The 25,118-nt window shown below is 55.8% G+C and overlaps 12 protein-coding genes and 1 non-coding gene across 13 annotated transcripts; 7 read left to right on the top strand and 6 right to left on the bottom strand.

Annotated features, from left to right (window-relative positions):
- Positions 1 to 39: 39 nt before the first annotated feature.
- ACRALDRAFT_2042659 (glycoside hydrolase family 61 protein) lies at positions 40 to 798 on the bottom strand (the record flags this gene model as incomplete). Its single annotated transcript, XM_071021269.1, has 1 exon — positions 40 to 798. The coding sequence occupies one exon, from the start codon at positions 796 to 798 to the stop codon at positions 40 to 42; it is 759 nt and encodes a 252-aa protein (XP_070873815.1).
- A 149-nt stretch (positions 799 to 947) lies between these two features.
- ACRALDRAFT_211504 (uncharacterized protein) lies at positions 948 to 1,617 on the bottom strand (the record flags this gene model as incomplete). The annotated part of the gene is made up of 6 exons (XM_071023720.1): positions 948 to 996; positions 1,050 to 1,094; positions 1,139 to 1,190; positions 1,261 to 1,395; positions 1,440 to 1,516; positions 1,604 to 1,617. The coding sequence occupies 6 exons, from the start codon at positions 1,615 to 1,617 to the stop codon at positions 948 to 950; spliced, it is 372 nt and encodes a 123-aa protein (XP_070873814.1).
- A 291-nt stretch (positions 1,618 to 1,908) lies between these two features.
- On the top strand, positions 1,909 to 2,903 carry ACRALDRAFT_2107445 (mitochondrial 54S ribosomal protein uL1m; the record flags this gene model as incomplete). The annotated part of the gene is made up of 2 exons (XM_071023335.1): positions 1,909 to 2,165; positions 2,240 to 2,903. 2 exons carry the CDS (start codon positions 1,909 to 1,911, stop codon positions 2,901 to 2,903), a joined length of 921 nt encoding a protein of 306 aa, XP_070873813.1.
- Positions 2,904 to 3,101: 198 nt separating this feature from the next.
- Positions 3,102 to 4,344, bottom strand: ACRALDRAFT_1071440 (uncharacterized protein; the record flags this gene model as incomplete). The annotated part of the gene is made up of 2 exons (XM_071017864.1): positions 3,102 to 4,190; positions 4,339 to 4,344. 2 exons carry the CDS (start codon positions 4,342 to 4,344, stop codon positions 3,102 to 3,104), a joined length of 1,095 nt encoding a protein of 364 aa, XP_070873812.1.
- Positions 4,345 to 6,212: 1,868 nt separating this feature from the next.
- On the top strand, positions 6,213 to 8,618 carry ACRALDRAFT_1064594 (uncharacterized protein). Its single transcript, XM_071017004.1, has one exon. It carries the CDS (start codon positions 6,819 to 6,821, stop codon positions 8,352 to 8,354), a length of 1,536 nt encoding a protein of 511 aa, XP_070873811.1. The 5' UTR covers positions 6,213 to 6,818; the 3' UTR covers positions 8,355 to 8,618.
- An 892-nt stretch (positions 8,619 to 9,510) lies between these two features.
- On the bottom strand, positions 9,511 to 10,590 carry ACRALDRAFT_211500 (uncharacterized protein; the record flags this gene model as incomplete). The annotated part of the gene is made up of 4 exons (XM_071023718.1): positions 9,511 to 9,555; positions 9,580 to 9,942; positions 9,971 to 10,346; positions 10,418 to 10,590. The coding sequence occupies 4 exons, from the start codon at positions 10,588 to 10,590 to the stop codon at positions 9,511 to 9,513; spliced, it is 957 nt and encodes a 318-aa protein (XP_070873810.1).
- A 1,006-nt stretch (positions 10,591 to 11,596) lies between these two features.
- Positions 11,597 to 17,995, top strand: ACRALDRAFT_1064593 (uncharacterized protein). Its single transcript, XM_071017003.1, has 2 exons — positions 11,597 to 11,948; positions 12,101 to 17,995. Exons 1-2 carry the CDS (start codon positions 11,894 to 11,896, stop codon positions 17,632 to 17,634), a joined length of 5,589 nt encoding a protein of 1,862 aa, XP_070873809.1. The 5' UTR covers positions 11,597 to 11,893; the 3' UTR covers positions 17,635 to 17,995.
- A 163-nt stretch (positions 17,996 to 18,158) lies between these two features.
- Positions 18,159 to 18,250, top strand: ACRALDRAFT_t204. The gene has a single exon. It is a non-coding gene; the product is annotated as a tRNA-Tyr (tRNA).
- Positions 18,251 to 18,409: 159 nt separating this feature from the next.
- Positions 18,410 to 20,283, bottom strand: ACRALDRAFT_1064590 (uncharacterized protein). Its single transcript, XM_071017002.1, has 3 exons — positions 19,753 to 20,283; positions 19,279 to 19,583; positions 18,410 to 19,187 (listed from the first exon to the last, which is right to left on the bottom strand). Exons 1-3 carry the CDS (start codon positions 20,159 to 20,161, stop codon positions 18,882 to 18,884), a joined length of 1,020 nt encoding a protein of 339 aa, XP_070873808.1. The 5' UTR covers positions 20,162 to 20,283; the 3' UTR covers positions 18,410 to 18,881.
- A 293-nt stretch (positions 20,284 to 20,576) lies between these two features.
- ACRALDRAFT_1077041 (uncharacterized protein) lies at positions 20,577 to 22,515 on the top strand. Its single transcript, XM_071018582.1, has 2 exons — positions 20,577 to 21,275; positions 21,366 to 22,515. Exons 1-2 carry the CDS (start codon positions 20,679 to 20,681, stop codon positions 21,747 to 21,749), a joined length of 981 nt encoding a protein of 326 aa, XP_070873807.1. The 5' UTR covers positions 20,577 to 20,678; the 3' UTR covers positions 21,750 to 22,515.
- A 59-nt stretch (positions 22,516 to 22,574) lies between these two features.
- ACRALDRAFT_1064588 (uncharacterized protein) lies at positions 22,575 to 23,293 on the top strand. Its single transcript, XM_071017001.1, has one exon. The coding sequence runs from the start codon at positions 22,672 to 22,674 to the stop codon at positions 23,143 to 23,145; it is 474 nt and encodes a 157-aa protein (XP_070873806.1). The 5' UTR covers positions 22,575 to 22,671; the 3' UTR covers positions 23,146 to 23,293.
- On the bottom strand, positions 23,292 to 24,020 carry ACRALDRAFT_211496 (uncharacterized protein; the record flags this gene model as incomplete). Its single annotated transcript, XM_071023717.1, has 5 exons — positions 23,292 to 23,370; positions 23,403 to 23,614; positions 23,642 to 23,738; positions 23,792 to 23,946; positions 24,000 to 24,020. 5 exons carry the CDS (start codon positions 24,018 to 24,020, stop codon positions 23,292 to 23,294), a joined length of 564 nt encoding a protein of 187 aa, XP_070873805.1.
- A 22-nt stretch (positions 24,021 to 24,042) lies between these two features.
- On the top strand, positions 24,043 to 25,114 carry ACRALDRAFT_211495 (uncharacterized protein; the record flags this gene model as incomplete). The annotated part of the gene is made up of 8 exons (XM_071023715.1): positions 24,043 to 24,066; positions 24,095 to 24,281; positions 24,323 to 24,396; positions 24,438 to 24,547; positions 24,616 to 24,744; positions 24,826 to 24,870; positions 24,995 to 25,033; positions 25,081 to 25,114. 8 exons carry the CDS (start codon positions 24,043 to 24,045, stop codon positions 25,112 to 25,114), a joined length of 642 nt encoding a protein of 213 aa, XP_070873804.1.
- Between the last annotated feature and the right edge of the window lie 4 nt (positions 25,115 to 25,118).

The raw sequence follows: 25,118 nt of genomic DNA, 5'->3' as shown, positions 1-25,118 counted from the left end.
CTTGCCTTTCGACGCAGTCTGCCGGGAACAGCTCATCACTCAACTCCACAGCTCCGGCCCCGGGAAGGGATACTCCGTGACTCCGCCATAGACATTGATGTGCATTCCCGGATCCTCGGGATCATAGAAGGTGGTCGGGGACGCTCCTTCGGTAATCTTTCTATTTCCACCGTTCGTGACGTTGAGATTGATGCATTGCGGGTACGCCTGGGCGCCATTGACGTCCCAGGCGCTGTGCAGCGCAATAATCTCATGTCGCAAGACGTATGTGCCAGACTCGATATCGGCAGGGATCTCGACGTCCCATAAGAAGTCGTTCTTGATAAAGTCGTCGACGACCCAGGCCTCGAGCCAGTTGGTCTCCCAGGTCACGTTCGGCTTGAGGCCAACCTGCGCAAGCTTGACGAACTTCAGATCATTCTTGTCATCGTCCGCGCAGCCGTTGGCGGAGCAAGGCGCCAAGTAGTCGAAGATGGGGCCGACGTGGCTTTCGGGCCAGGTGAACCACTGCAGCGTGATGGTCGAGCCGGCTTCTACCTGGACGTACTCCTGGCCCGGGGCGGCTGCCTTGTGGCAGATTATGTCTGGGTCGCCGAAGCTCTGAGGCTCCACAAACCCGATATCGGGGTTGTTGGCGTACCAGCCGGGGATGCTCGGCAGCGGATCCTGATACCGGAAGCCCGGGTCCCATCCGAGGTACTGTATGCCGGCGGAGGTGATGTATTGCACGAAGCCGTGGGCCGCGACTGTGGAGCCGAAAGCCAAAGCCGCGCTCGAAATCTGGAGGAGCTTGGTCATCTTGCCGTGCGATGGAACAAGTAGGCGTGCGAATATTGACTATTGTCGTCGGGTTAGACAAGGGGCCGACGAAGACCAGGAATATGAGTGCCGAAAGAAGAGCCATGATCTTTATATAAGTCATGCCTTTTCCCCAGCCAGGGCGCTGTTCACGACTCTATTGCCATCTCGATGAATCGAGCACGGAATACCACGCTCCTATACACTGCATAAGAGCAGGGTCTCCGTGACGGAAAAGGGATCGATGCAACGCCAGGATGGAGGTGTTCAGAAAGTGTAACGCAGGCCTGGTTGCTCTGTGGAATAGTATAGACAGCAACGTCCGTCCTCGATTGCCGACGGACGGAGAGCTAGGTGATAGGACAGACCCATTGAGTTGCGGAAAACCAGCGCTGTAAAACCACTGTTACTGGCGGAAAATTGGCTAATAAATCTCTCCCAAATACGGAGTATATGCCAGACTTGGACGGTCAGAGTATGCGAAGCAATCATATGTCGTGAATCTTGTACTCAGAAGGCGGTTGGATAGGTAGGCAGTGGTTCGTTCTACCGCCTGTCTGGAGAAGAATCGTATGCATGTGACCGTAAACCCCGCAACTTGTCCACACGTTGTCATCTCCATTACATCGTCAACCACTCACTGAAGCTCAAAGCCGAGCCGACAATATGGGAGAGACGGGACGACTGCACTTGAGGACTCGAAAATATGTCCGAAGAACTACGTGTACGTATTGTGTTGCCACGGAGTACACGTATAGACGTCTCTTCCTAGTTTATGGTCCAGGCAGTTGTTTCGACCCGACACCTTGTCCTTCTCATGACAGAGAGGCAAAAAGAGGGCATGCGAACGTGAAATCCAGACAGGTGGTAGCCAGTACCGGCACCTGTACAAATACTTCGTAGACATTCACCAATGGTGGGGTCATGCACGGACCACCTCGCACGTGACTGGGCGGTCGGAAAACATAGCTGCAGTCTAAAGACTTTCATCGAGGAAGCACTTGGACTTGGGAGCTTTTGGGTGGCATCGCACCAGGCTAACACCGACCAACATAACCTGGGCCTGATTGTCGACTCGTCGACGTGTCGGTTTTTGAGACGCAGCGAAGGATGGTCACATCAACACAATGCCTCGCCTCGATGGCGAGGTTATCTCTCACCCATGTGTCGAGGCCAAAGCCTGCCTCGGTACCCCGATTCCTTGTCCCGGCCGTCGCCCATGCCCCGGTCCAGACACGCGGCAGCAAAAATATCGCCAAAATCCGTGAGGCCAGGAACAGAGAGAAGAAGAAGAAGAAGCTACCCAAAGACTTCAAGGCCTGGGATCCGACCAAATATCCGCAGTTTTCCCTCTGCGATGCCATGCGGTTCGCATATCCCCTTTCCCTTCGCCCCGTGCCCACCATACCCGGATCATTTTGCTAACTTTTACCGTCTGCAGTTACCTCCGTGCCTACGAAGTCGGTCGTCCTCCGACAAGCATCAAGTACGAGCTCGCCGTTCGCCTCAAGACGCCACGAAACGGACCCGTCATCAAGGGCCGCGTCCGCTTCCCACACTCGGTCAAGACCACCGACGTACGCGTAGCCGTCATTTGCCCGGAGAACAGCGAAATCGCGCAACAAGCCCTGCAGGCGGGCGCCGTCCTGGCGGGCCAGGAGTCCGTCTTCGAGGCCGTCCGCAACGACAACATCACCTTCAACCGGCTGCTGTGCCACACCTCCTCCGAGGCCGCCCTCAATAAGGCAGGCCTGGGCCGCATCCTCGGTCCCAAGGGTCTGATGCCGAACCGCCGTATGCGAACCATCACCGACAGCGTCGTCAGCGCGATTCGCGACCATGCTGGAGCCGACGAGTACCGTGAGAGGTCGGGCGCATTGCGCGTCCCTATCGGCCAGCTCGGATTTACGCCCAAGATGCTGGGTGCCAATGTCAAGACGTTCATGGCGAGCATCAAGCAGGACATTGCCAAGTTGGACGGCGCCAACAAAGAGGTCAGGGAGGTGGTGCTGAGCACGTCGCATGGTCCGGGGTTCAACTTGAACGGCTTGTTCGACTCGACCGACGAGAAGGTCACGCCTGCCGACCTGTCCAATGTCATGTAAAATAATTGTCATACAAAGGGATGGGCACGCCAGTTGTATTATATGTCGTTAGTGTAGTTGTATAGAGAGGACAAGCGAGAAACATGTGTGCGGAACAACTTTTCGGTAGATGTAATTTTTGGGGTATCATTAGTCTTTCTCCTTTCGTTCCTCTTTTCACGGCAGTGAATCTGCCGAGTCAGGTCGCGATGATTAAATCTACACCCCCTTGAGCGCCCTGATCGCCTCGCCCTCCGCACCCAACATGGCATAGAGACCGAGATACTTTACGACGCGAACCTTTCCCTTCTCCCCCGCCTTATGAGCTTCCTTGAGCGCCGTCCCGAGATCCAGTAGCAGTGTATTGCGACACCTCGTCATGCGAGCCTTGGCCTTGATCACAAAAGGCTTGTCCCTGCCTATCGCGTCCGCCGACGCCTCAATCACGCAATACTCCGCGGCCAGCCCGGCGAGCTTTGCAGGACTACTACTAACCAGACCCTCGTAGTCATCGTCCCCTTCTTCGTCCGATGACACGTCACTGGCCGTCACGCTCCAGTCACTTTCATCGTCGGCGTTCTCCCCCGTCTTGTTATCCACGGTGGACTTGTTCTCCTTCCCCGCCTTGTCATCCGCGGTGGGCTTGTTCTTCTTCCCTGGCAGGCTCGTAATGACAAGGCGCTCCTCCAGTGCCGCGAGGCGATCGTCGAGTTCTAGCATGCGCCGTCCGGCCTCGATATCCCTCCGCAGGATGCGCAGCTCGTCCGTCAACCCTTCGACCTGGTCCCGCCGAGCGCGCACGCGGGATTTGACTTCGTCGACCTGCCGCCGGAAACCGAGCATGGCTACCTTGACGTCCTCGACTTTGTCGTCCCCGCCGCGGAGGTCATCGCCGAGGGAGAGGAACGAGGTATAGTTTGCGTTGACGAGCTCTAGGAGTTCGGCACTGATTGCGGCACTGCGGTCTCGAAGTTCGGATCGGAGGTCGTCCAGGGTCTGGTGGCGGTGCGGGAGGGACGAGAGATAAGCGGCCGGTTGAAAGTCGGGAGTGAGAAAGTCGGCGCGTGGTAGCGCGGCCGGAAATGGGAGGGGAACATCGTCGTCCGAGTCGACTTGGGAGCTTGTTGCTGATGAGGCGGATGAGGCTAGTTCGAAGGGCCTGGCGGGCACCCGGATACCGAGACCGGTCATCTGGAGACGGGGGTGCAACAGAGATTGGGCTACTTCTTGGCCCTCGATGCAAGCTGGTCCGTCTCGTTCGCGGCAGAGAAAGGATGACGGTGAATCGTATGTGCGGGCCAGGCTCCACTTTTCATTAGTCAGTCAACAGGTCTTAGGTTTATAAGTAACTATTGCACAACTATTTTCGCCTTCGGGCATTTGGTCAATTCGAAACGATACAGAGAAGATGTAAGTTGACCCACTCAAAGGTTGTCTGTTCGAAACGCATACTAACTATCATTACAGTAGCATGGCCCCTGCACTAAGGATGACACGCTCAATCAAAGAGAAGCTACAAATTTTTTTGATGTTTTTTTTTTGCCATTTGGATAACTTTTCTTTCTTCCCTTTTTTTTTTTTTTTTTTTTTTTTTTTTTTTTTTTTTTTTAAGATGGAGGTAAAAAAAAAAAAAAGAATCATTTCATTCCCTTTTCATCTTTGGCGTAGAGTTTCTACGTGCAGTAGAGAGGGTACCATACGGGCCTCCCCCATCACCACATGCACTCAGTAGACATCGTAGCCTGTAGGGCGTGGCGTGACTGTAGTTAGCCAGAGCCACACGCTCTTTTCCAACGTCGTCATTTCAACCGATTCGGGCGAGTGGGTAAATTGGCTACCAGTCACTTCTGCTGCTTGGCTGGCGAGGTAATGCAATGTACAAGTGAATTGGACTCAGAAGTCGAAGTCTAAGGTGTCTAATAGAGTGGCCAGCCATGGCTGCACGAGTAAAAAGACTGACAGGCATCTGCTATTTCTGAATGACAACAGTTTGGGCTCCGATGGCATCTCCGCGTGCCGCAAGACCACGAGTGGCTTTCTCGGAGGTACAGTGGGCGTAACTCTCAATCCATGTCCCCGGATCAAAACTGAATCATTTGTAGGTTAAACGATTACTCTTGGACTGACATCACGAAGAGCTTTTACCTTCTCAGCACTGCCAACAGCATTTACAAGCGCCCTGACTCCGGCTTGAAACGGCTTTGATGAGAACTGACGGCGGCGTTATTATACTTGGCACTGCGTACAACTTTGAACCGTCCCTACATGCAAAGTCCGCCTCGAGTCATAGGACGACAGGGTCGTCAGTTCTGTCCTTGAGGCGATGTATCGATTCGAATGTGTCAGAACGACACTGTGGCGTCTGACAGAATGCGAGGTAAAGAATACAGCACCAAGGCATCTGTGGCAGGTGGTTAGCAATCTTGGTGCATGACTTCCCCGCCGGCATCGGAACATAGGGTCGGCCAAGCTGAAAACAGTCAAGTTTCAGTAAGCACGCCATTTTGAACATGGACCACGATGATGCAGGGACGTGATACTTGGGAAGAGTCATTGTGAGCACCATGACCGACAGAGAAACTTTCACCGATGTCGGTCACTAGTGTTCCATCATGCTGTATGTAGTCCAGGGCTCCCTTACCACATCGTTGGACTCCGGAACCTCGATTTGTCAATGGAAGCCACGTCTGCAGGGAAATGGAGAAGAAATCAGATAACCCCCAAACGATTGGGGAGCAACGCGGGCCCTGCCCTGGAACTACACGTGAGGAGCGCACGATCGGAAGTGACGAGAATTATCTTATCAATCTAATCATATTTTTCATCAGTATCGCATTGCTATTGGTTCTGCGGATCAGTGCTAGTTGCGCTTTCGACGCATGGCGCTGTTCAGTCCCACTATGCGAACTCGTCGTGCTTGTACCTTACGCCGACCATCAGGTCCCTCTCAAGTCTCTCGCAAGTCGTGTTGTGTATCGCATCGGATCTACAGCACCAACAGAAGAAACATTGGCTATCAGAGTGTCATGCCACGACGCGCAAATATCTGATGTCTTCGCGCCTCTCTATTTTAGAGACAGGTGCTATCGCCCCCCGAAGGTTTGTCTGGCTGTGCAATGTTAGGACTACCGTGCCGTGACTGGCCAATGAATGGTTCAACATTCGCCTCAAATGTGCTCACTTGCAGTTCCCTTAAAACATCTGCTGTTCGCGAGCATGTAATAAGATCTAAATACAGATACTGCTTCTGTTAAATGCCAGCGTCTACATATAGTATAAAATCACTCGATTCCTGTTATCAGAGCTTGAATTCTCTAACTTTTATGTTGTTGAACTCTCACTTGTTTTAGGTGCAGGGAACGAAGTCGAATGAAGGTCGTGCCAAGGGTACTTCAGTGGTACTTGTCGGAGACGTGTGTGGACATCCACTCCTCAACCGGATCCACAGAGCGACATCGCTGAGAACCGCTCGGTAATACTTCGTATTCGTCGTCAGATCATTAGTTCCTGAAGCCCGGAATGTCTTCTTTCCCCTCCCCCTCTCGTTCTATTTCTTATCCCTTTACACCCCAAACCACACTCGTACCCGTCTCCGACTTTAGATCGAGCACAGAATCAAAGCAAACACAACTGCCGGATGATTCACACCAGGGCCACGGCAGTCAGGCGTCGGGGATATTCATCACATCATTGCACCGCTCCGCCGTCGTGACTCCCGTTTATGGCCAAGGATCACAGCCAAGTCCCCGTTCCTCGTCTGCTATTTCATCCACATTTGATTTTCCTCCTGCATGCCAATATCCACGGGCAACCCAATTTCTTCCGCCAATTCATCTGCTTGCACGACACTCCACCTCCGCGTCGTCTTCGCCATCGTCGTCCTGGCCCAACTCACACCCACTCACTCTTCCGCCGCTTGACGCAAGCAACATAACCATGACCTCCGCCATGGGGACCCCACCAGCGCAGCTTCCAAAGCTGGCGGGTTCCATGACCACGAAGGAATGGGTCATCCCGCCTCGACCCAAACCCGGCCGCAAGCCGGCTACCGACACCCCGCCCACCAAACGCAAGGCCCAAAACCGAGCCGCACAAAGGGCGTTTCGCGAACGACGCGCTGCCCGGGTGAACGAACTCGAGGACCAACTCGACGAGCAAAAGGAGGAGAACGAGAGGAAGGAGGCCGAGTACAAGGAACGCATTTGCCACCTTGAAATGGAAGTCCAGTCGCACAAATCTCGCTGTGAAGTTCTTCAAAACCTCCTAGACCAGGAGAGGAAGGACCGCGTCAAGGCCGAAACAGAACTCGACCGCGTCAGGCGGAGGTTGGACAGCCAGGGCGCCTCGGGACAGTTCCCCCCCGCACGTAGGACGTCCGTCCACCCAGCGTCGCTCGGGAACCTATCCTCGGTGTACCAATCCAGTATGGGCTCTCATGGTCACTCCCCAGCTGAGCAAGTCAACATGATGGAGAACTCGCCACCTGGCGATTTTACGTGCGGACCTTGCGGGTCCAATGGCCGTTGCGCGTGTGCGGAAACCGTGATCAAGTCGGTCGAGGCAGGCTGCGGCAAATGCGGATCGGGGAACAGATGCGACTGCGTCGACGGACCCTTGCAGTCGACCTTGCCTGAACTGAAGAGGGCGCGCCTGTCTCCCGCCATGCCTCTGATGGAGAAGCGCCAGCGATCGGACTGGAATGCGGACGACTCGGCCATTGAGATTGACTTTACCTCGTACTTCAAGAAACCCCAACCGCCAAGTCTACAGGCCCAGACCCATCAGCCGCCCTCGATATCATCGGGTCCCGTTCACGACCCCTGCGGCTTCTGCAAGGAAGGAGACTACTGCGTTTGCGCCGAGGCGGCTCCCTTCTCTCAGCAAACCCAAACCCCACCGCCTGAGACCGATGCCGTCGCGTCGATGCCGATGCCAATGGAGATTGACTCGAACGGGGCAGTGAAGCTTCGTCCCCGCCAGTCGGCGGCGGCGTCGTCGGCTCCCGCTCCCAAATCCGGGTCCTCCCGCAGCTGCGGCCCGAGCGGACCAGGCACCTGCGCCCAGTGCATAGCAGATCCTGTCTCCGGCCTCTTCTGCCGCGCTCTCTCTTCCAACATGAACCGCCAAGGCGCGAACACGGCCGGCGGATGTTGCGGGGGAGGGGGCGGCGCGGGTGGTTGCTGCAAGTCGGGCAACGCGACGTCCTCCGGGCCCAAGGCCGAGGAAGCCAGGACCGGTCCCGGGCTTAGTCTCAGCTGTGCCGAGGCGTACCAGACGCTCTCGAGCCACCGGAACTTCAGCAAGGCCACCGACGACATTGGATCGTGGCTGCCAAAACTGCGCGCGGCGCCGAGAGCGGGCGTGACGTTGCCTTCTCCCACGGCGTCGTCCCGGTTGCCTATTGAGGTCGAGGCGGCGAGCATAATGAGCGTTCTGAAGGACTTTGATATTCGCTTTGGGAGGGGTCTGTGAACGGCCAATGGCGTTTGTTTTAAGGGAATCAATCGGAATGATGATGGAATATGGGAAAAGAGCCCGAGGTCATGGCATTCTGTCGGGTCCGGCTAGGCGGACGTATTGCGAGGTAGACTTGGAGCATCATGGCGAAGCGACACGACGCACATCAATGTATTTACACAGGTTAGGATAGGGGTCCGACCGACGGAGTTTAGGCATACAAAATATAGTGTTACTCCCAGAACCAGCGTACTTCGTGCTTTGGTAAAAGGCCTGTCGAGAACCTATACCCCCAGTGCTACACGTTTGGACGCCACGGGTGCGACAGGAAGCTACAAGCTGTGGCTTGTAAGGATAACCAAGAATGACATGACATGTTCGGGAGCCGCGTGGTTGCACGGGGAGATCGGAGCCCAGTTCATCCCAACCGTTCCAAAATCCCCACATCCTAGGCTTGAAGTTGTGCCTGAAGAAGGCACTTGGGGCCTCGTTAAGGTATGCGTTCATCCCGTTTTGGGCAGAGCAGGAATGTAGGGTTGATGCCCGACCCGACCGCCGGGCCCATCGCGGGGCAAAGGTAAAGAATTGGAGTAGTTTAATTTTGTCGGTAGAGGCGCAGCTGCGTGGAAGCAAAGATAATTCTTTTCCTTTGCTCGTCCGCTGCTGGTCATGTGAGCATGGACGACAAGTCACGTTATGCGGTCCTCGAACGTCATCCGCCAGCGGCCATCGACTATCGGTCATCTTCCTAGGTTCACCGGTCCTAGGTCACCGTTCCTGGGTCCCGGGTCCTGGGAACGTGAACGATGAAGCTGGGAAACTAAAGTGTGGGACCCTAGCCCTCAATTCGATCCATTTTGCCATCTTCTCTGATGGACCCTCGTACCTCCTTGCTTCGCCCAGCTATTGGCAGGCTACATTGGCAGTGTGGGACGGGTTCGAGGTGCAACTACCGATTATGGGAACATCGGCATCCGATGCCGCTTTTTCCAGTATCTTGGGTAAAGGACACATGGGCACGTCCCGCCAGCGAGGCTTCCACGGAAGGAATCTGGTGCCTTGGGTTCACTACCTAGACCTGCCAATGGGGAATGATGTCATGGCGGCTACCTCCAGGGTATTGACAACACAGCACATGTAAAAGGCCATTGGTTGGGTTAAGAAAAGAGGCTCAGCAGGGAACGGGGCGACAATTGCGCAAACTGTCCAGCAGCTGCTGTACGGATCATGGTCCGCAAACGTGGCCCCGGCGGGTAAGTTGGAGGGACGGACACATGGCAAGACAAGGTTTCGCGGTGTGACCGGGCGGGCTGGCACCAGACACCCAGGCAAACGCGTCACGAGAGAGAGTTGACGGCAAATGAAGAGTGGAATTCCTCAGTCTGCACGGTTGAGCAAAGACTTGATCGGCGGGGTCATGGCATGGACCAAGCACAATTGACTTGGCCTTGACCTTGCATAAGAATGGCATCAGCGGGAAAAGCAGACACTGGACCGAGAAGAAGGATTGTTGAGAAGCTAGCTGGTAGAGTGGATGAGTGTCTCGCTGAAAGGTGCTGCTGGAGACTGTGGATTCCCGTCCGAGAGTATATGACATGTCATTCTGCGACAGGGCTAGGACGAATATTTACTTTGTACAGCGCCGACATGCATGTCATGGCCTGGACAAAAGGCGCATGAGAAAGTGTTGAGGGGGGTATGGTATTATTGTCCAGGTGCCCGTCCAGTGTGGAGGAGGAAGAGGAGGAAACGTACGTGAGAGAGGACGACCTATTGGATGAGCACGACAGGCGAATGCAGGTGGGTGGTTGATGCCAGGTTAGGCTGGCAGAGGGTGATTGGTTCTTGGGATGAGTTGGCATCGCCAGCCAGCCTCGTGGACAACGCAGATTGGACAGTCGAAAGCTGAAGGGTGAGGGGACGTTTTCCCTCGACAACCAATTGCTGGCAATTGTGCTGCCGAGGGAGGGGAGCGGGTGGGCAAAGGGTAGGCATGCGCTTCGGGATCTATAGGTATTGAGGACGGCGTACATACGTGGGCAGTCGAGGCAATAAAAAAAAATAAAAAAAAATCGCACTGCAGCTTTTTGAGAAGAGGCAAAGATGGTGGGCGAGCAAATGTGGGCGACACTGTTGGAGATGCGGCGTTGTAAGGGTGTGACGGGACGGTATCGATGTTGAGGGAGTGAGACGTGGTGATTTCTCGGTATCTCTCAGGGTGTGTACGTTGTAGTGTAGTATCTCGAAGCATGTCGAATGGATTTATTTGTTCTACTATTTCTCTCTTTTCGTTGGGTTTCTTTTGGTCAGGGATAACAGGATGCGATGACGGACTGGACTACATTCGCGTCGAGTCGAACAGCCTACCGTCCCCGAAGAACATCAAGACATGATTCGGAACTCATAAAGGATGTGTCTGAACGTGGCGTAGAGCAGAGACTGATGAATGCTGGGTAAAGTTGCTGTCGAGATGGTTCAGAGATCATAGGCGAATGTGAGCTCAATGGATGGAGGAGGTGAGAGGAAGGCTGGCTTCAAGCAGGGATCGACAGTGAACCGTTAACCCCCCGTAGGTACCTAGGTACCTTAGGTAAATGCCCAAAACGGGGTTAGTGTGGTACCTCTCCATCCAACGACCCGACCCCGCCTCAGTCCCTTCAAAATGAGGTACACAGACGGTATCGCTAACTTCGTAATCGTACCTAAGGTACCTACAGATAGGAAATCAGCGGTCCGAGAACCGTCATCAAGTCGTACATGCTATGTGTACAATCCTGACCGCAAGTACCAGGCAGCCCATGGTACCTGCCCAAGTGGCTGGGCGTGGACATCGGATCTGATGCTTAAGGTATACGTTGTACTTAGGTAGGTAGTACACCGTGGTAACCGTTCCTTCCTGGTCTGACCTCCAGTGGGTGGTACCTGCCACGGCGCGCGTGGCCCTGCATGCCCCTGTGGCTCCAACCAAGCGAGACCGCTGTGTCCCTGGCCGGGGACGCACAGGCGCTGGGAAAGAGCAGTGGCCTACGAATAGTAGTGGCAGGTGCCAGGTAGCCAGGCAGGAGGAGCTCCTTCCCCAAAATCCCCACTCCACACCTCATCCTCCATCCCGCCTTTTTCTTCTTCGTACAACCTACGACTCTTTTCCATTCCCTCACCTTAACCACCCCTTTGATACCCCAACCCCATCGTACGCCTCTGTTCCAAATGTCTCGCATGCATATTCATCTTTCCATATCCTATTGACTTTTCCCCCCTCTCCTCTCCTCTCCCTCCTCTCCATTCTCTCCATATCTCCATCTCCATCTCTCCATCTCTCCATCTCTCCATCTCTCCATCTCTATCCTTCACCTGCGGACTATACCGGCCGGGTTGGGTTCTCGTCTTCTCGTCTTCTGATCCTCGAGCGCATGCACAACAACCTGGTCACCGTCGCGCCGGAGGGAGTTGCCGACGGGGACGTTTAGAGTTGGCGCAAACCCCAGCAAACCACCACTTCTACACCGAGTTGTCCCCTGTTCTGACCCTTCTATCAACACGCCCATGGGCACATTATGATCTCCATGCAACGTTCGCTCTCGTCGCCCGTTCGCATTCATTCTTCTGATCGTATGTCGAAACGCCATATCTGCCTAATAATCATGCCCAAGCCCGGATCCTCAACTTCTTATACGTGCCCCCGGGGCTGGCTTACACTTCCTACTCTTACAACCCTTGTCGTCCACTCTTTTTGCTAATCATAAATCGACCGTGTGCCACAGCCGTTTCTCTAGATGATGCCGACCCTTCGACCGTAAAGCCTCCCTCGACGCCACCAACCCCGCCCCCTTCCGACCCCCGTGTCGACCTTCCGCAACCCGTCCACCGTCCTCGTTCGCGGTCGCGCAGTCCGTCCCAGACGATTAGTTCTCTTCCCATCCGTCGGAGCGAAGATAATCCTAGGCAGGCTAATGCTCATGCTCACCCTCGAACCCATTCCAGCACCAATACCGCCTCGAATGAGGCCCGAAAACCCTTGGTAGCTCAGGATTCTCAACCTCCCTCACCCGGTGGCCCCTCGGACATGGACCGCCCCGCATATTCCCCGACGCCTTCGCCGCCCACCGCCCCGATAGATGGTGGTCCCGTTTCCCTTGCCGCGTCGCTTATTCCCGACCTTTCTCTTTATTCCAACTCGTTCCAAACCCAGGAGAATGAAGGCACCACCCTGGAGGAACTGGCTCACCTGGTGAGGCTGTCCAAATACCAAGAGCGCAAGCGCGCCAGTACCCGGATCCGTCTGCAGAGGAGTCTCATTTCCACCGCCCTCTCAGCCCGTTTGACTCGCTGTGGTGAGATTGCCCGGAGGAACCTGGCCGACTACTTCCGCAAGGATAATAAGGCAGTCTTTGCCCCTCTCTACAATGCCATCCACGATGTCCGTAAGAGCTGTGATGAGCTCCGACGTTATGCTCTTTTGGAACCCGAGCTGGACGCCATCAACTGCCCCGTGCCGCCTCCGCCTCCCTCCGACGCCTCCGACGTTGGGCCCGACTCTTCTTTTGTCGCCCGCGCATCGTCGTCGCTCGTCATTGCCCCGTTCCTCAACGACGTCTCGGCCTCGGCCCGGGAGACCTTCCTGGGCTTCCTGACCCAGATTCGCACGAACCCGGACTACCTGGCCACGCGTCTCTGTTCCCTGAACACCTCCGAACTGAATGCCCTGACCAACTTCCACCACGTCCTGGAGCCCATCGAGTCTGTCCTTCCCGTGCATGGCCATGGCCGCTCTGCCACCGGATCCCGGTCCCAATCCGGCAGCGCCTCCGGCCGTCACGGGACGACCCAGCAGAATGCTGCCATTGAACGCTTGTTGTCCTTTCAGCGCCACGATCCCCTCTCTGCCCTGATCCACACTTGCTTCGCCAACTCGGCCGGTCCCGACAGCGCCGAGGACAGGAGACGTACTGACGCCTGGGCGACCGCCTTGGCCCGCCTCATCACCGAATCCAAGGCGAACAAGGTCCACAGCGAGCACATGCTAATCTACGTTCTCAACGTCTGGACTGCCATGCGTGACTGGGCCGGCAAATCCAAAATGGAATGGTTCCTCATGAAGATCCTCGAAGAAGGGGCTTTCTTACTGGACCGCGCCGAGGACCAGCATGGAACCCGTTTCAACCTGGCCGACTGGACCGCCAAGGACAGTGAGGCCGCCGATAGATTCTATGACAGGGCTGTCCATGAATTGTTCGACATCATCGATGACGAGGATGCCACTGGTGTTCCAGAGGGTCTGATCGAACTGGGGAACGCCATCCTGGCCCGCATCGACCCAATGCTCGTCGATAGCACCAGGAATTGGTTCGTATGGAAATGGCTCTTCTCCTCTTTCCTTCTCCACGTCATGATTCATCCCGAGAGCTATGGGATGATGGCGGAATACCACATTTCCGAGTACGGCCGCCAGACCATTCTCAAAAAGGTGGCCCTCAGGGCCCAAGAGCTCGTTGTGAACATGACTTGCTACAAGAAGGGCATCTCCGCCATCTCTCCGCGGATCCAGGCCCATGTGGAGAACATCCTGAACAAGTTCCGGGGCGGCAAGTCCCAGAAGCATGCCGCGAAGCTGCTGCCCGCCCGGTCCATCACCTCGCTCAGGGAAACCGTCGAGGTGCATCCCTACCTGGTCATCAGCCCCGCCGATTTGGTCACCATGGTCAACGCCCTCTTCCCCGAAAAGCGGCCCATGTCCGCCCAATCCAGCAGCATGCGATCCGTCGCGCCCTCCGTCTCCGCCATGTCGGGCCTCTCGCAGCCCATATCCATGGCCGCGTCGCGCAGCAACTTCGAGACGACATCTGTCCTTAGCACCAGCGCCTCCTCGTTCCTGAGCGATGCCACTACCTCCCGCGAAACCGCACTGGACGACCAGAGGACAGGATCGCCCTCCCGCTACTCGCCCCCGACCTTGGACCTACGGGGCCACCAGCGTTTCAACAACTATGAAGACGACGGCTACCGCCTACGCTTTGCCCTGCGGGAGCTGAGTGCCACCCTGGGCATGGACGTCATGCAAGGCTCCTGCCACCCCTGCGCCGAGCGCTGGGCCGTCCTCTTCGTCTCCCCCGACGGCAACAGCCTGTCCACACAAATGGCGTACGACCCCGAAGACGAAGTCGAGGACGACGAGAACTCGTCCACAACGGATACCGACGAAGACGACGTCGAAGGCAGGCCCGAGCTGGACAAGGGGTACCATCAACTCCGCGACTCCATTCTGCGGTTGGTCCAAGACTTTGAGATCCCTCAAAGCGTTGAGCCGGAGGGTTCTCGCGCCCAGTTTAGCAACCGGGCTACGGGCATCAAGCGGTATCGCTCCAAGAACAAGGTGATCACGACGGAGAAGAGCCACAGCGTCGCGAGTAACAACCCCTACCGCAGGCGCGGCGATGCCGTCGGCCACGATACAGAGTCCCGCCGCCGCGTCGACTCGCCGGGCCGTCGTGGCTCCGCTTCGGCGACAGACAGCAAGCCTGGTCATACCAACAATGGCGACTCGTCCGATTCGCCCTCCGTCCTCATCACCATGCTCGCCGCGGCATCATCACAATCCCAGGCTCGTTCGGACTTTGTGTCGGCCCATATGTATTGGAAGACCCTGCAGCAGCTGAAGGCCTTGACATCCCCGTCGCTGCGCCGTGACGGCTTCGCGGTGCTCCTGGACATTTTCTCACGGGGCCCTCGCGACTCCATTCGTCGGTGCGCCTCGGCCATCGAGCAGTATGACGCCTGGCTCGTGTGGCTCAAGCAAAGCCAGGAGAGACACGAGGGTCTCATCGACGCCATGACGAAGCGCCTGCGCTCGCTGCGGGACAAGATGTGGTACGTCTCTGACGTGCGGACGTCGGGACCGTACGAACACAGCCGCAGCATCTGTGCCGCGCTGAAGACGATGGGGATGCCGCGTCGATGGGGCGCTTATCAGCGCAGCAACAGGGGGGCCCCGTCTTCCGCACGGGGTCAGGGCCAGGCCTCCAACTACATCCATCGTACAGAGACCCAAATGATGGACCTCCTGTCCGCGTCGGAGGATCAGGGCGGACCAAACAAGCTCAAGGACGACCAGGCCGACAATACGTCGCGTTGGCTCAAGCAGACCGACATTGCCAACTTTTGTCGCGGCGAGGAGAGGATCCACCGGTTCTGCTGCGAGATTGACACGTGCATCTCCAAGCTCATTGGGGAGTCAATGATGGATGGGCCGGTCCTCTGGTCCAGCGAGCTGTACCTCCGGGACCGCAGGGCTCTCGAAGGCTCCAAGGGTGGCGGCCGGGAAAGGGATCAGCTCTGGCCTCAAGGCGGCGTGGCCGGGGACGACGGTGCGAGCGTGGTGAGCGAGTCGGAGCGGAAGTTTGGTTCATTCGGTCGGTCCTCCGGCCTCCGAGCCCTTTCCGCCCACAACCTGAGCCAGCAGTCGTTGGAGTCTGGCAGTTACCGATACCCCAGGGGGATCGGGGCCCTATCCGACATCATCGATGGCCAGGACTATTTCGGCGCTTCGTCCCCGGTCCACACGATAGATTCGAGTTCGACATTTTGGTCGCCATTCCAATCCACCATGGCCCCCAGCTCGGTAGCTTCGAGGGCGCACTCGCCCACGACAAGCGTGACAAACCTGTCCTCGCTGCTCAATCATCCACCATACCCCCAGCCTGCCCCATCCTTCTCCAGCCAGTCGACGACGGCTCGACCCACAACGTCAGCGTCATCCATTGAGACGGCAGTCTACCAGCAACGATTGTCAGAAGACAAGTCGCGCTTCTTTACCGAACTGAGGCAGACATTAACCAGTCTTCTCCTCTCCGACTTGGGAACTTTTGTGTTTGCCTCTGGTTCGGAAACCGACGCGTGGTTCGAGACGCTCGGGCAGGAATGTATTGAGCGGCGCGATTCACTCGACCGTCGAGCGAAGGAGGCCAAGGAAGCCAAGGAGGCCAAGGACGTCTCGACGGCGGTTCTGAAGTGCAGGCCGCCAAAGTCGAGCGGGAAGATCCGTGTCATTGAGAAGAAGAAGAGTTTCGGGAACCTACGCGACGCAGGCGAGGCGGACAGGCTCTCGGATATTACGGATGCCGCCAGCAGTCACGACCGCGGTGGTTCGGCGGCGAGCGAAACATCCTCGAACCGCGGCCGGAGTCGTGCCACGAAGGATACGAAGGATACAGGCGGCGAGTTCCCCTACAAGCAGGCGTACAAGCGGCTCCTTCGCATGTTCAGCATTCATCCCAATCCTTACGCGAAGATGAACGCCCTCTTTGAGCTGGAACAACTGATCGTGGCGTCCCTGGCAAGCGGAACGAAGCGCGCGCGGTTCGGGTGGAAGAGGTCGAACATGAGTTCGACCGATTCGGATGGGGGGGGAACGGGCCCTGGTCGGCCCGGCCCGCTTGGGTATGACATTGACAACGTCAAAGAGCGACGTTCGCACGCCTTGCAACAGTCACCCGCGGTTCCTCCTGCGGCAGCGGGCCCACACCAGGCACGTTACGGAGCATCGGAGCCTTCTCGCTCTGGGGGCCCGTCCGCCCAGTTTGCGAATAGAGAGGCCGTGACCGATGTGTTACGATCACTCCTGCGAGACAAGACCATCAGGCCCAAGACGCTATTCCGAGACCTGCAGTTTATCGCGGCGTTTGTCAGACCCACCGTCCTCGACGAGACGGAAAAGGGAATGGCCTTCTGGGACACTGGGTACGCCGCGCTGGTTCTCAAATCAGAGGTCTGTCAAACGATGCTGGGCGTGGCCGATGAGGTGCAGAAGGCGTTCAGGGTCAACAAGGGGGGCATCAGAGACGTCCAGCTGCCGGACGCCGACCTTCCACCTCCCCCGAGCTCTCCCCCGCCGGTCACATCGACGTACACTCTCGCGGATGCAGGCAGGATGTGGACCATCCTCGCCAAGGAGGGGGATACGGCTGCTCAGCGGGAGCTCGCGCTCTTTTACTTGATAGACCCTGAGCTCCTCGAGCGCACGACGCTCCCGCTCTCCAAGCCGCGTGAGGTTTTCAAACAGGCAGTAATTGACAAGTACGGCCGGGGTTCAGGACACTCGAGGACGCACAGGTTTAAGTTGGGCGACCGAAGCCGGGCGAGCGGTCTCCAGGGCTCGATGCAGGAAACCGGAGCCGAGGAGCGTGCCACGGTGGCGACCGATCCGTCGCTGATGTGTATTGCTGTCCACTTCTTCCAAGCAGCCGAGCAGGGAGGCGATGGGCCGGCCACCAGATTTCTGCGAGAACACGAGCTCATCTGAGCTCGACTAGGGAACTCGGGGATACTTTCCCTGCTAGGTCTTTTGGCCAAGCGTTGTGTACATTTGGTTGAAGGAACTGGACTGAATACTTTCCCTGGGAGGCCTAGACCCTAAGCCACGGGGGATTTATTTAGGACATGATTTTGAGTCTTGGACATTTTCTATTTTCGACAATGTGTTTGATACGACGCATGTTCAAGAAGGATATTTTGGATCTTTTGCATTTTGGGATTTCTGGCAGTTTTGATGGAGGATATACCACTCTGAGCTACTTTTGTTTCATTACATACCCAGGACAGCATCCGTACAGTATTTGATCTGCGGGAGGGATGATAGACTAAAACACTGCTCATTCTTGTGTATCAACCACCGATTGCTGCATGGGATGGTGAAGCGACGTTATGTTGTGCATGAAGCTGCTGAATGATGCCGAAACGTGTATGAATGAAAGATGTTCGTCGTGTGGGTTTCAGCCCAGTCTTGGCATATAGGTATGACTAGTGTGCTGAGTTTTCAAGCAAGTCCTCCGAATGGTGTAGTTGGTTTATCACGTCGCACTGTAATTGTGCCCTATGCATCCATGCGAAGGTCCCTAGTTCGATTCTGGGTTCGGAGAACATTTCTTTTTGCTTTTTTGCCTTTTGCTTCTTTTTTTTTTTGCCTACAAGTACGTTCTCTCACACTTTATTTTGCCTCTCAATTCATTCATTCTTCGTAATTTATTCGTTCTAGGTACCCGTATTCCAGGCTCGAGATGTCATGGTATTTTTTTTTTCCTTGGATCATTCTATCATTGGTATATTTCTTTTGATGGAAAAAAAAATGGACTCGAGGAAATGCCTGCCACCCCTTCTGTCCCATGTGAGCGTTGAGCTCTCTATCCGTAGTTCCCTCTACCGTGAGATTGGCTTCCCATCCAAAAATCAACACCGAACGACACAGGAAAACCGTCGCAAATGAACCGACCCGACCCAAATGTTGAAAATGAGGGTGCTAACTACGCTCTGGCCGTGCAACAGAACGGAAACCGACAAAAAAAGAAATAAAGAAAAACTGCCTCAACTAACTTCCGAAAGATCCGGTTCGGTCCACAAGTATATGTGTGCTGTGTGTTATTCTGTAATCACTGTATTGACCGCCGAGGGATGAGTCTCTCCCCGCATACGGCACACTTTCCGGCAAGAAAACCGGAGTATCACAGGAAAGAACGAAAAGAAAGACGTAAAAAAAAGACTGGCGTCGTGGGCTCAATTCTTGAGCCCGACGAGACTCAAAAACTCGTTCCGGGTCTTTGACTTGCTCTCGAAACAGCCGAGGACGCAGCTCGTGATGGTGGTGGTGGTGGTCTTTTGTACGCCGCGCATGACCATGCAGAGGTGGCTCGACTCCATGACGACGGCGACGCCCTGGGGCTTGAGGATCTCCATGATGGTGTTGGCCACTTCTTTGGTGAGACGTTCCTGGATCTGGAGCCGGCGGCTGAACATCTCGGCTATCCGGGGTAGTTTGGAGATGCCGATGACTTGGTTCTTGGGGATGTAGGCTATGTGCATCTGTCGATTTCGTTAGTGTTTGTTCCGTTCGGCTGCCTTCCGTTGGTGATGCTTGTGTGCTGGCTAGGGACGAGGGAGGCGAGAGGACTACCTTTCCGGTGAACGGCACGAGATGGTGCTCGCACAGTGAAAAGATCTCAATGTCTTTGACTATGACCATCTCGGAATGGCCTTCTTCGAAAATGGCGCCGTTGACGACGTCGCGGACGTTCTCTTGGTACCCCTTGGTGAAGAAGAGCATGGCTTCCGCGTAGCGTCGGGGTGTGTCCAGGATGCCCGGGCGGTGGACGTCTTCGCCCACGCATTCGAGGATGGTGCGTAGCGCATCTTCAATCTTCTTCTGGCGCGTTGCTTTTTGTTCGTCCGTCTCCTCTAGACGCTGGCGGGTTCCGCAGCCTGGAGCGGTTCGTTAGTTGCCGGGGAAAAGACGTGGCGCGAATTAAATGGAAGTGGAAGAGGAAGGGAGACATGGGGTAATGGTGGCTGGCTCTGCTCGCCAGACAAAAAAAGAGCTGGGAAAGTGGGAACACGAGGGGGAAGAGGACGGGGACGAGGGCCCACGTACTTGGGCGGCTAAGGCCGTCAAAGTCGATATAGGGACTAAGGGGTCGTGTCGTCTTGCTTCCATCTGCATCGGCGTCGACGCGTGCGCGTTTGGCAGACTTGGTACTGAAATCGCGCGGGTCGCGAGCCGGCTGGGTCACGCTGGGGCGCCTGGTCGAGAGGGCGGTGGACACGTCGGTTCCGTTGACGGTGGTATCTGCATCGCGACTGGGGTCCTGGGACTCGGAGGTATGGCGACGCTGTTCTTCGCGGTGCTTTCTCTTCCTGGACCCCTTCTTGTTCGTCTGGCTTGCGGCACTGGCACTGTCGGCGTCGCTGGAAACGTTGGAGCCATTGGCGTCGCTGTGGCCATTGTTCTTGCGCTTGCGCTTGCTGCGCTTTTCAAGGTCCCGGGCTTCTGAACCGCCCATTCTGAGTAGCGTGATATAGGGACCAGTGGGAAAAATAAGGGGATAAAATGGGAAAGTTGGAAAGAAAAGATGGAGGACGGGCGACCAGGTACTTGAGGGGTTTGATCCCAATTCGGAAGCTGATTCCGATTCGGAGGGTGACTCCAACTAGAAAAATTATCGGTTATGAGCGGAAGGAGGGGCGATACCATGTGGGCGTTATCTTATCTCACGACGATATCTTTTGATTTTTTCGGCGGACCGTTTTGATTTTTGACGTGTACATGTACATGTACCTGCTACTTTCTCTACAAGTCACTTGCTGATGAAATGACTGTCACGTGACTAATCATGCAGTTCCTAAGAACGCTGGATATCGGCCATCGCGCATACCTGCCTTTGAGCTTGAGGTCTTGCAACTCTTCACGCTCTATCCATCCCGTTAACCATCATACCGACCGACAACCTCCCTTGGTTACCTTTGTAGACCAGCATCTTCAGATACGTAACTCAATACTACCGCCACAATACTACCGCCATGGCCTCTCCTCCATACGCAAGTGCCGCCTCACCACCATATCCTTCCCAGCCGCCACTCCCCAAGAAGCGTCCCTCCGAGGGCGGGCCCCAGCCGTCCATCAAGCGACGCAAGGCGTCGACTCTCTCCGTCGCCTCTGCCACATCTGCCCACCCTCTCCGTCAGACCTCCTTCCCTCCCGAAGCAAGATCGCCCCTTGCACGATCTCCATCCGTCGACGCGACGAGCCATGTGAGTGGCAGCCAGGTTAGCGCGCCATCCGGGCCGCAGAAGAAGAAGCGCGGCCGCAAGCCTAAGAACCACGCGGCCAATGCGGACGGACGCGCAGGGACGCCCTCCGTGGCCAGCGGACGGGCGGGGACCATCGTCAGCGGGGCAGGCACGGCAGGGGACGGACAGCACGGCGAGGATGGCGCCGACGATGATGACGATAACGACCCCCAGATGGACCTTGTCGGTGGCGATGCCAGGACGCAGGAGCAGAAGCAAGAAGAGATTCGCATGCGGGCCATGTTGGTCGAGGCACTCGATCCTGATCAGATGGATCGCTACGAGCTTTGGCGCGCCGGCAAGCTCACCGAATCTGTCGTCAAGCGGGTACGACTCCATACCACACTCCCTTACTACCTATACCTTCTCGTATCTTTCCATCTGTCCCTGACTTGCACTTACACGTATGCTACTCAGGTCGTTAACGCCACCGTTTCCCAATCTGTTCCACCCACCGTCACTCTAGCCATGAAGTCGGTGGCCAAGTATTTTCTCGGCGACATTATCGAAAAAGCAGTCGAAGTACAGTACGAGTGGATGCACACCACGGGCGAGAAGCAGTCAGACGAACCGTTCCCACCGCAAGAGACGGACAAGGACGTCAAGGGAGACGTCAACCGGTTGAGCGAGAAGGACAAGCGCGGGCCCCTACGGCCAGATCACCTTCGCGAGGCGTGGCGGAGGTACAAGGCGGCAGCTGAAGGTGGGTTTGTCGGTACCCAGGGCCTGTGGCACGAGCAGCAGAACGATGGCGTGGAGCGGTTCCCTGTGCGAACCGGCGGACGGCGAATCTTCAGGTGAACATGGAATGCAGGGATACAGACAGGTCGTCTGCTCAGGGGCAATTGCTCCCCGAATTCTGCGAGACGTCGAAAGGGAGCTTGACATACCAGCGTGTCTTGTCAGCTCCAACCCTTTCGTGACGCCTGCAAACCACATACGAGAGAAGCGTCACAAAATACTTACATGCTACCGGCCGGCTTCTTAATCGTTGGGAAGTTCCAACTAGACGAACTTGGCATCGACATGAAAAATATCATTATTACTCGCCTCGGGCAGCCTCGCGCTACACCAATCTGTTGCGATGAATCTCAACCTTGACACCATCGTCACGGTTAGAGCAAACGAGGGAGGGGTATTTCTAAGAGCAATCAAGCTCAGACAGCGCTTTGCGCGTACAACATTCTTTCTCTGGAGGTATCGTTGCCTAGCTATCCAAGTGGTACAGTGGCTGCCTGGGTGCCGAGAATGCTCATATTGTTTGCAATACCAATGCCGGCAGGGCGTAACTGGCGTGACACGGCGAGCAAACAGTATTTGGGGCCGTTCTTTAACGTCTCGCTAAACCGAGCATATGTATCGTTGAGGGGGTTCCTAGATCTGGTGTTTCCGAGTAATCCAGAGGCAAGGGGTGAGGGTGAGATGGGATTTCATCATGGACCCTGACTGGCAAACATGGCCTGGAAGAAACCTATAAGAACCCTGCTGGCAATACTTTCGGGGGTCGAGAATTCTCATATGTCTAGACAATTGCCTGCTGCGTCTGAACCCGGCAGACTATCATATTCCTTCTAAGATACCCCATCATATCTTGACAAACATGCTACGGCCTCTCTACCTCATCGTCTTGGCCACGACCATGCTATGCAGCATCGGCCTCGCAGCCAACCCGACAGCAAACCAGCCTTCCTTCCCCACGCGAACAGGAAAAGACTTGGCGGTCATGTCCCGCGTGCTATACCGGCTCAACTCGAGCCTAGGGACACTCGGCCACTTCGCCAACATCTTCAGACACGACAGCTCGGCAGAGCAGCACCACATCCGCCAATACTCGGAAGGCCTCATCCGCGAACTGCAGCATGGATCCGAGCTGATGCGAGACGACGTCAGGAACCTCTCCCTCTCCGACGTGGCGACTCTGCGAGACAAGGTCGCGCAGCTGCGGGACACCAGTTCCGCCCTGGCCGTCTACCTCTTGGCGAAGAAGGCCGAGTTCGAGGTGGCCGGCATGTGCGACGAGGTGCGCGGCCGTATGGACGCGGTTACGGACCAGGCGGGGGTTTTTATAGGGGACGTTATCGACCGGGTGTCCGACGAGGCGGCGTGGCTTGTAAAGGCGATGGCTTCTGCTGTCACTGCGCCTTTGACTGAGGTCGACGGGGCGTATGCGGTAGGAGGATGTGTTGATGATGGCTAAAGTTGGAAGACCGCGCGTGAGTGCGAGCTGCGAGACTAGGATTAGACCAGAGCGAACACTAGACTCGGGCAGATAACGGCTTGGGATCATGTATAAAACAAAAACGAAACAAGACTCCCTCTCTAAGTACATTTGGAGCGGATTTCCTACGAATGCCGATATTCAGACATCAACGCATCCTTGACCTTTGGCCATGATGTGTCCTCCTTACAGCCGAGGATGGGTCTCAAAAGCGCGCATATAGTCGTTCAACCCACCGGGCAGGGAAGATCCGTTTCTTGCTTTCTTCAGACTCACATTTTTTTCCAGTAAATCCAAGGCCCGGTCGACGGCGTCGTATGAGCCAAGGCTCGCGGTGAAGATAGGGCGTCTCGGGGGCCTTAGTATAATCGACAAGAGCGCCAGTGACCCAGGCGTGGTAGGCGTTATCGGCGCCGTCGAAGCGCAAGTGAAGCTGGGCATCGCTGTCCTAGGTGGAAAGGACATGGAAGGCCACCAATAAATTCCAATGGGATTGTCGGAGGGATGAATGGGAGACACATAAGGATGGGGAACTGGGTATCGGTGTAGTGGGGGCGCCCTCGGCCGTGAAGCTGCCAATGCCCAGTGACATCGATAGTGTCCCAGTCGTTTTTGGCTGACCAACTTGGTGAGGCTGGGGGGCCTTCTCAGGGCTGGGAGCATAGAAGAAACTCCATCTTCTGTTTCGGGCCATGGACGTTCAGGGATACAATAGGAGCGTGGGGGCAGGGTGTTACGGCGGTAAATGGTCGGGTGTTGGTAGTCGGGCGTATCCTCGATCTCTTGTGTCCAAGGCGGGATAACGAAAAGGGCAAGACAGGAGCAAAACAAACAAAAAGTGAGTGAGAAACCATTCGGCACTGGAAGTCATGGACTATGCAAGTCATCCCTCCTCGACAAGTAAGGCGGAGTCAAGCGGTCCATATAGCATGATACAGATTTCCCTGGTGCCTCGCATATCAACACAGTATACGGAGACAACGTGAGTGTAGGGAAAGACGAAGACAGCTGCGCTACAGGTTTGGTCAAGGATTCACCGCGCACAGGAGGCATGGAGCATCCTCTCACGATGTTCATGAACATCGACGGAAGTATCCATAATATCAACCGATATCGTGAGACGGGAGAATCGACGATCAAAGCGGTAGCAGATAAGCTGGGATGCTGAGCTTGATTAAACCGCTGCGCTCAGCGGCTTTCGGTCGATTCCCCGGTCCTTTGGTTTGGAAAGTCATCCTATTACGAGCTCCCGAATTCTGGCCATGTTGTAGAGCGGTAAAACTCCGACACTATTCGTATCGCGGATGGAGATGTCGTCTGGGCAATTGACCGAGCGGTGCTATTGGAGGGAGGCGGGGCAATTTGAACCCCTCCTGTCGAGGTACACTAGAGTCGCCGTGCTCTCGGATAATAATTAATACGACTCTGAGGCACCGAGGCCAATCACAGCGATTCAGCTACAGACGTGCCCGTCGGGCCAATCAACTCCCACTTCCTAGCCAAGTGTCGTTGGCATACCAACTTTTCCCTACCCTCAAAGCTGAAGAACGGCATGCATCAGCTTCTCAGCCTACCAACGTGAACCAGCATATACCAATGGATTGATTACATACATTCCACCTACGCTTGGGAAAGGTGTTTGATGTCTGCCATTACCAGACCCCGAGTTCTCTACCTCGAACTACAAACATCGCCCCGTCTAGCGTCTTCCAAGCGACCGGAAAGGGGGGGAGCTTTATAGAAGCCGGTGAGTTTAGTCGACACCAGGACTACGTTGTAAATAGCTACGGGCCTAGGAGGGCGCGGTTCCAATTCAAAGGTGGACCAGAGAAATCTGCCCTGACCTTGACTATCTCCATACTATCAGGTAGAACGAGGCTAGAGTAGGGGGTCAAAGTAACCAAACGACCCAAGCGTTCTGCCCCGGCGCCCATCGGCCGGCACCTGAAACC

This window comes from Sodiomyces alcalophilus (genome assembly GCF_042370955.1).
Source record: "Sodiomyces alcalophilus JCM 7366 unplaced genomic scaffold ACRALscaffold_5, whole genome shotgun sequence".
Taxonomy (NCBI): Eukaryota; Fungi; Ascomycota; class Sordariomycetes; order Glomerellales; family Plectosphaerellaceae; genus Sodiomyces; species Sodiomyces alcalophilus.
The sequence above is the reverse complement of the archived record's forward strand: the minus strand, read 5'-3'. Positions and strand labels throughout refer to the sequence as shown.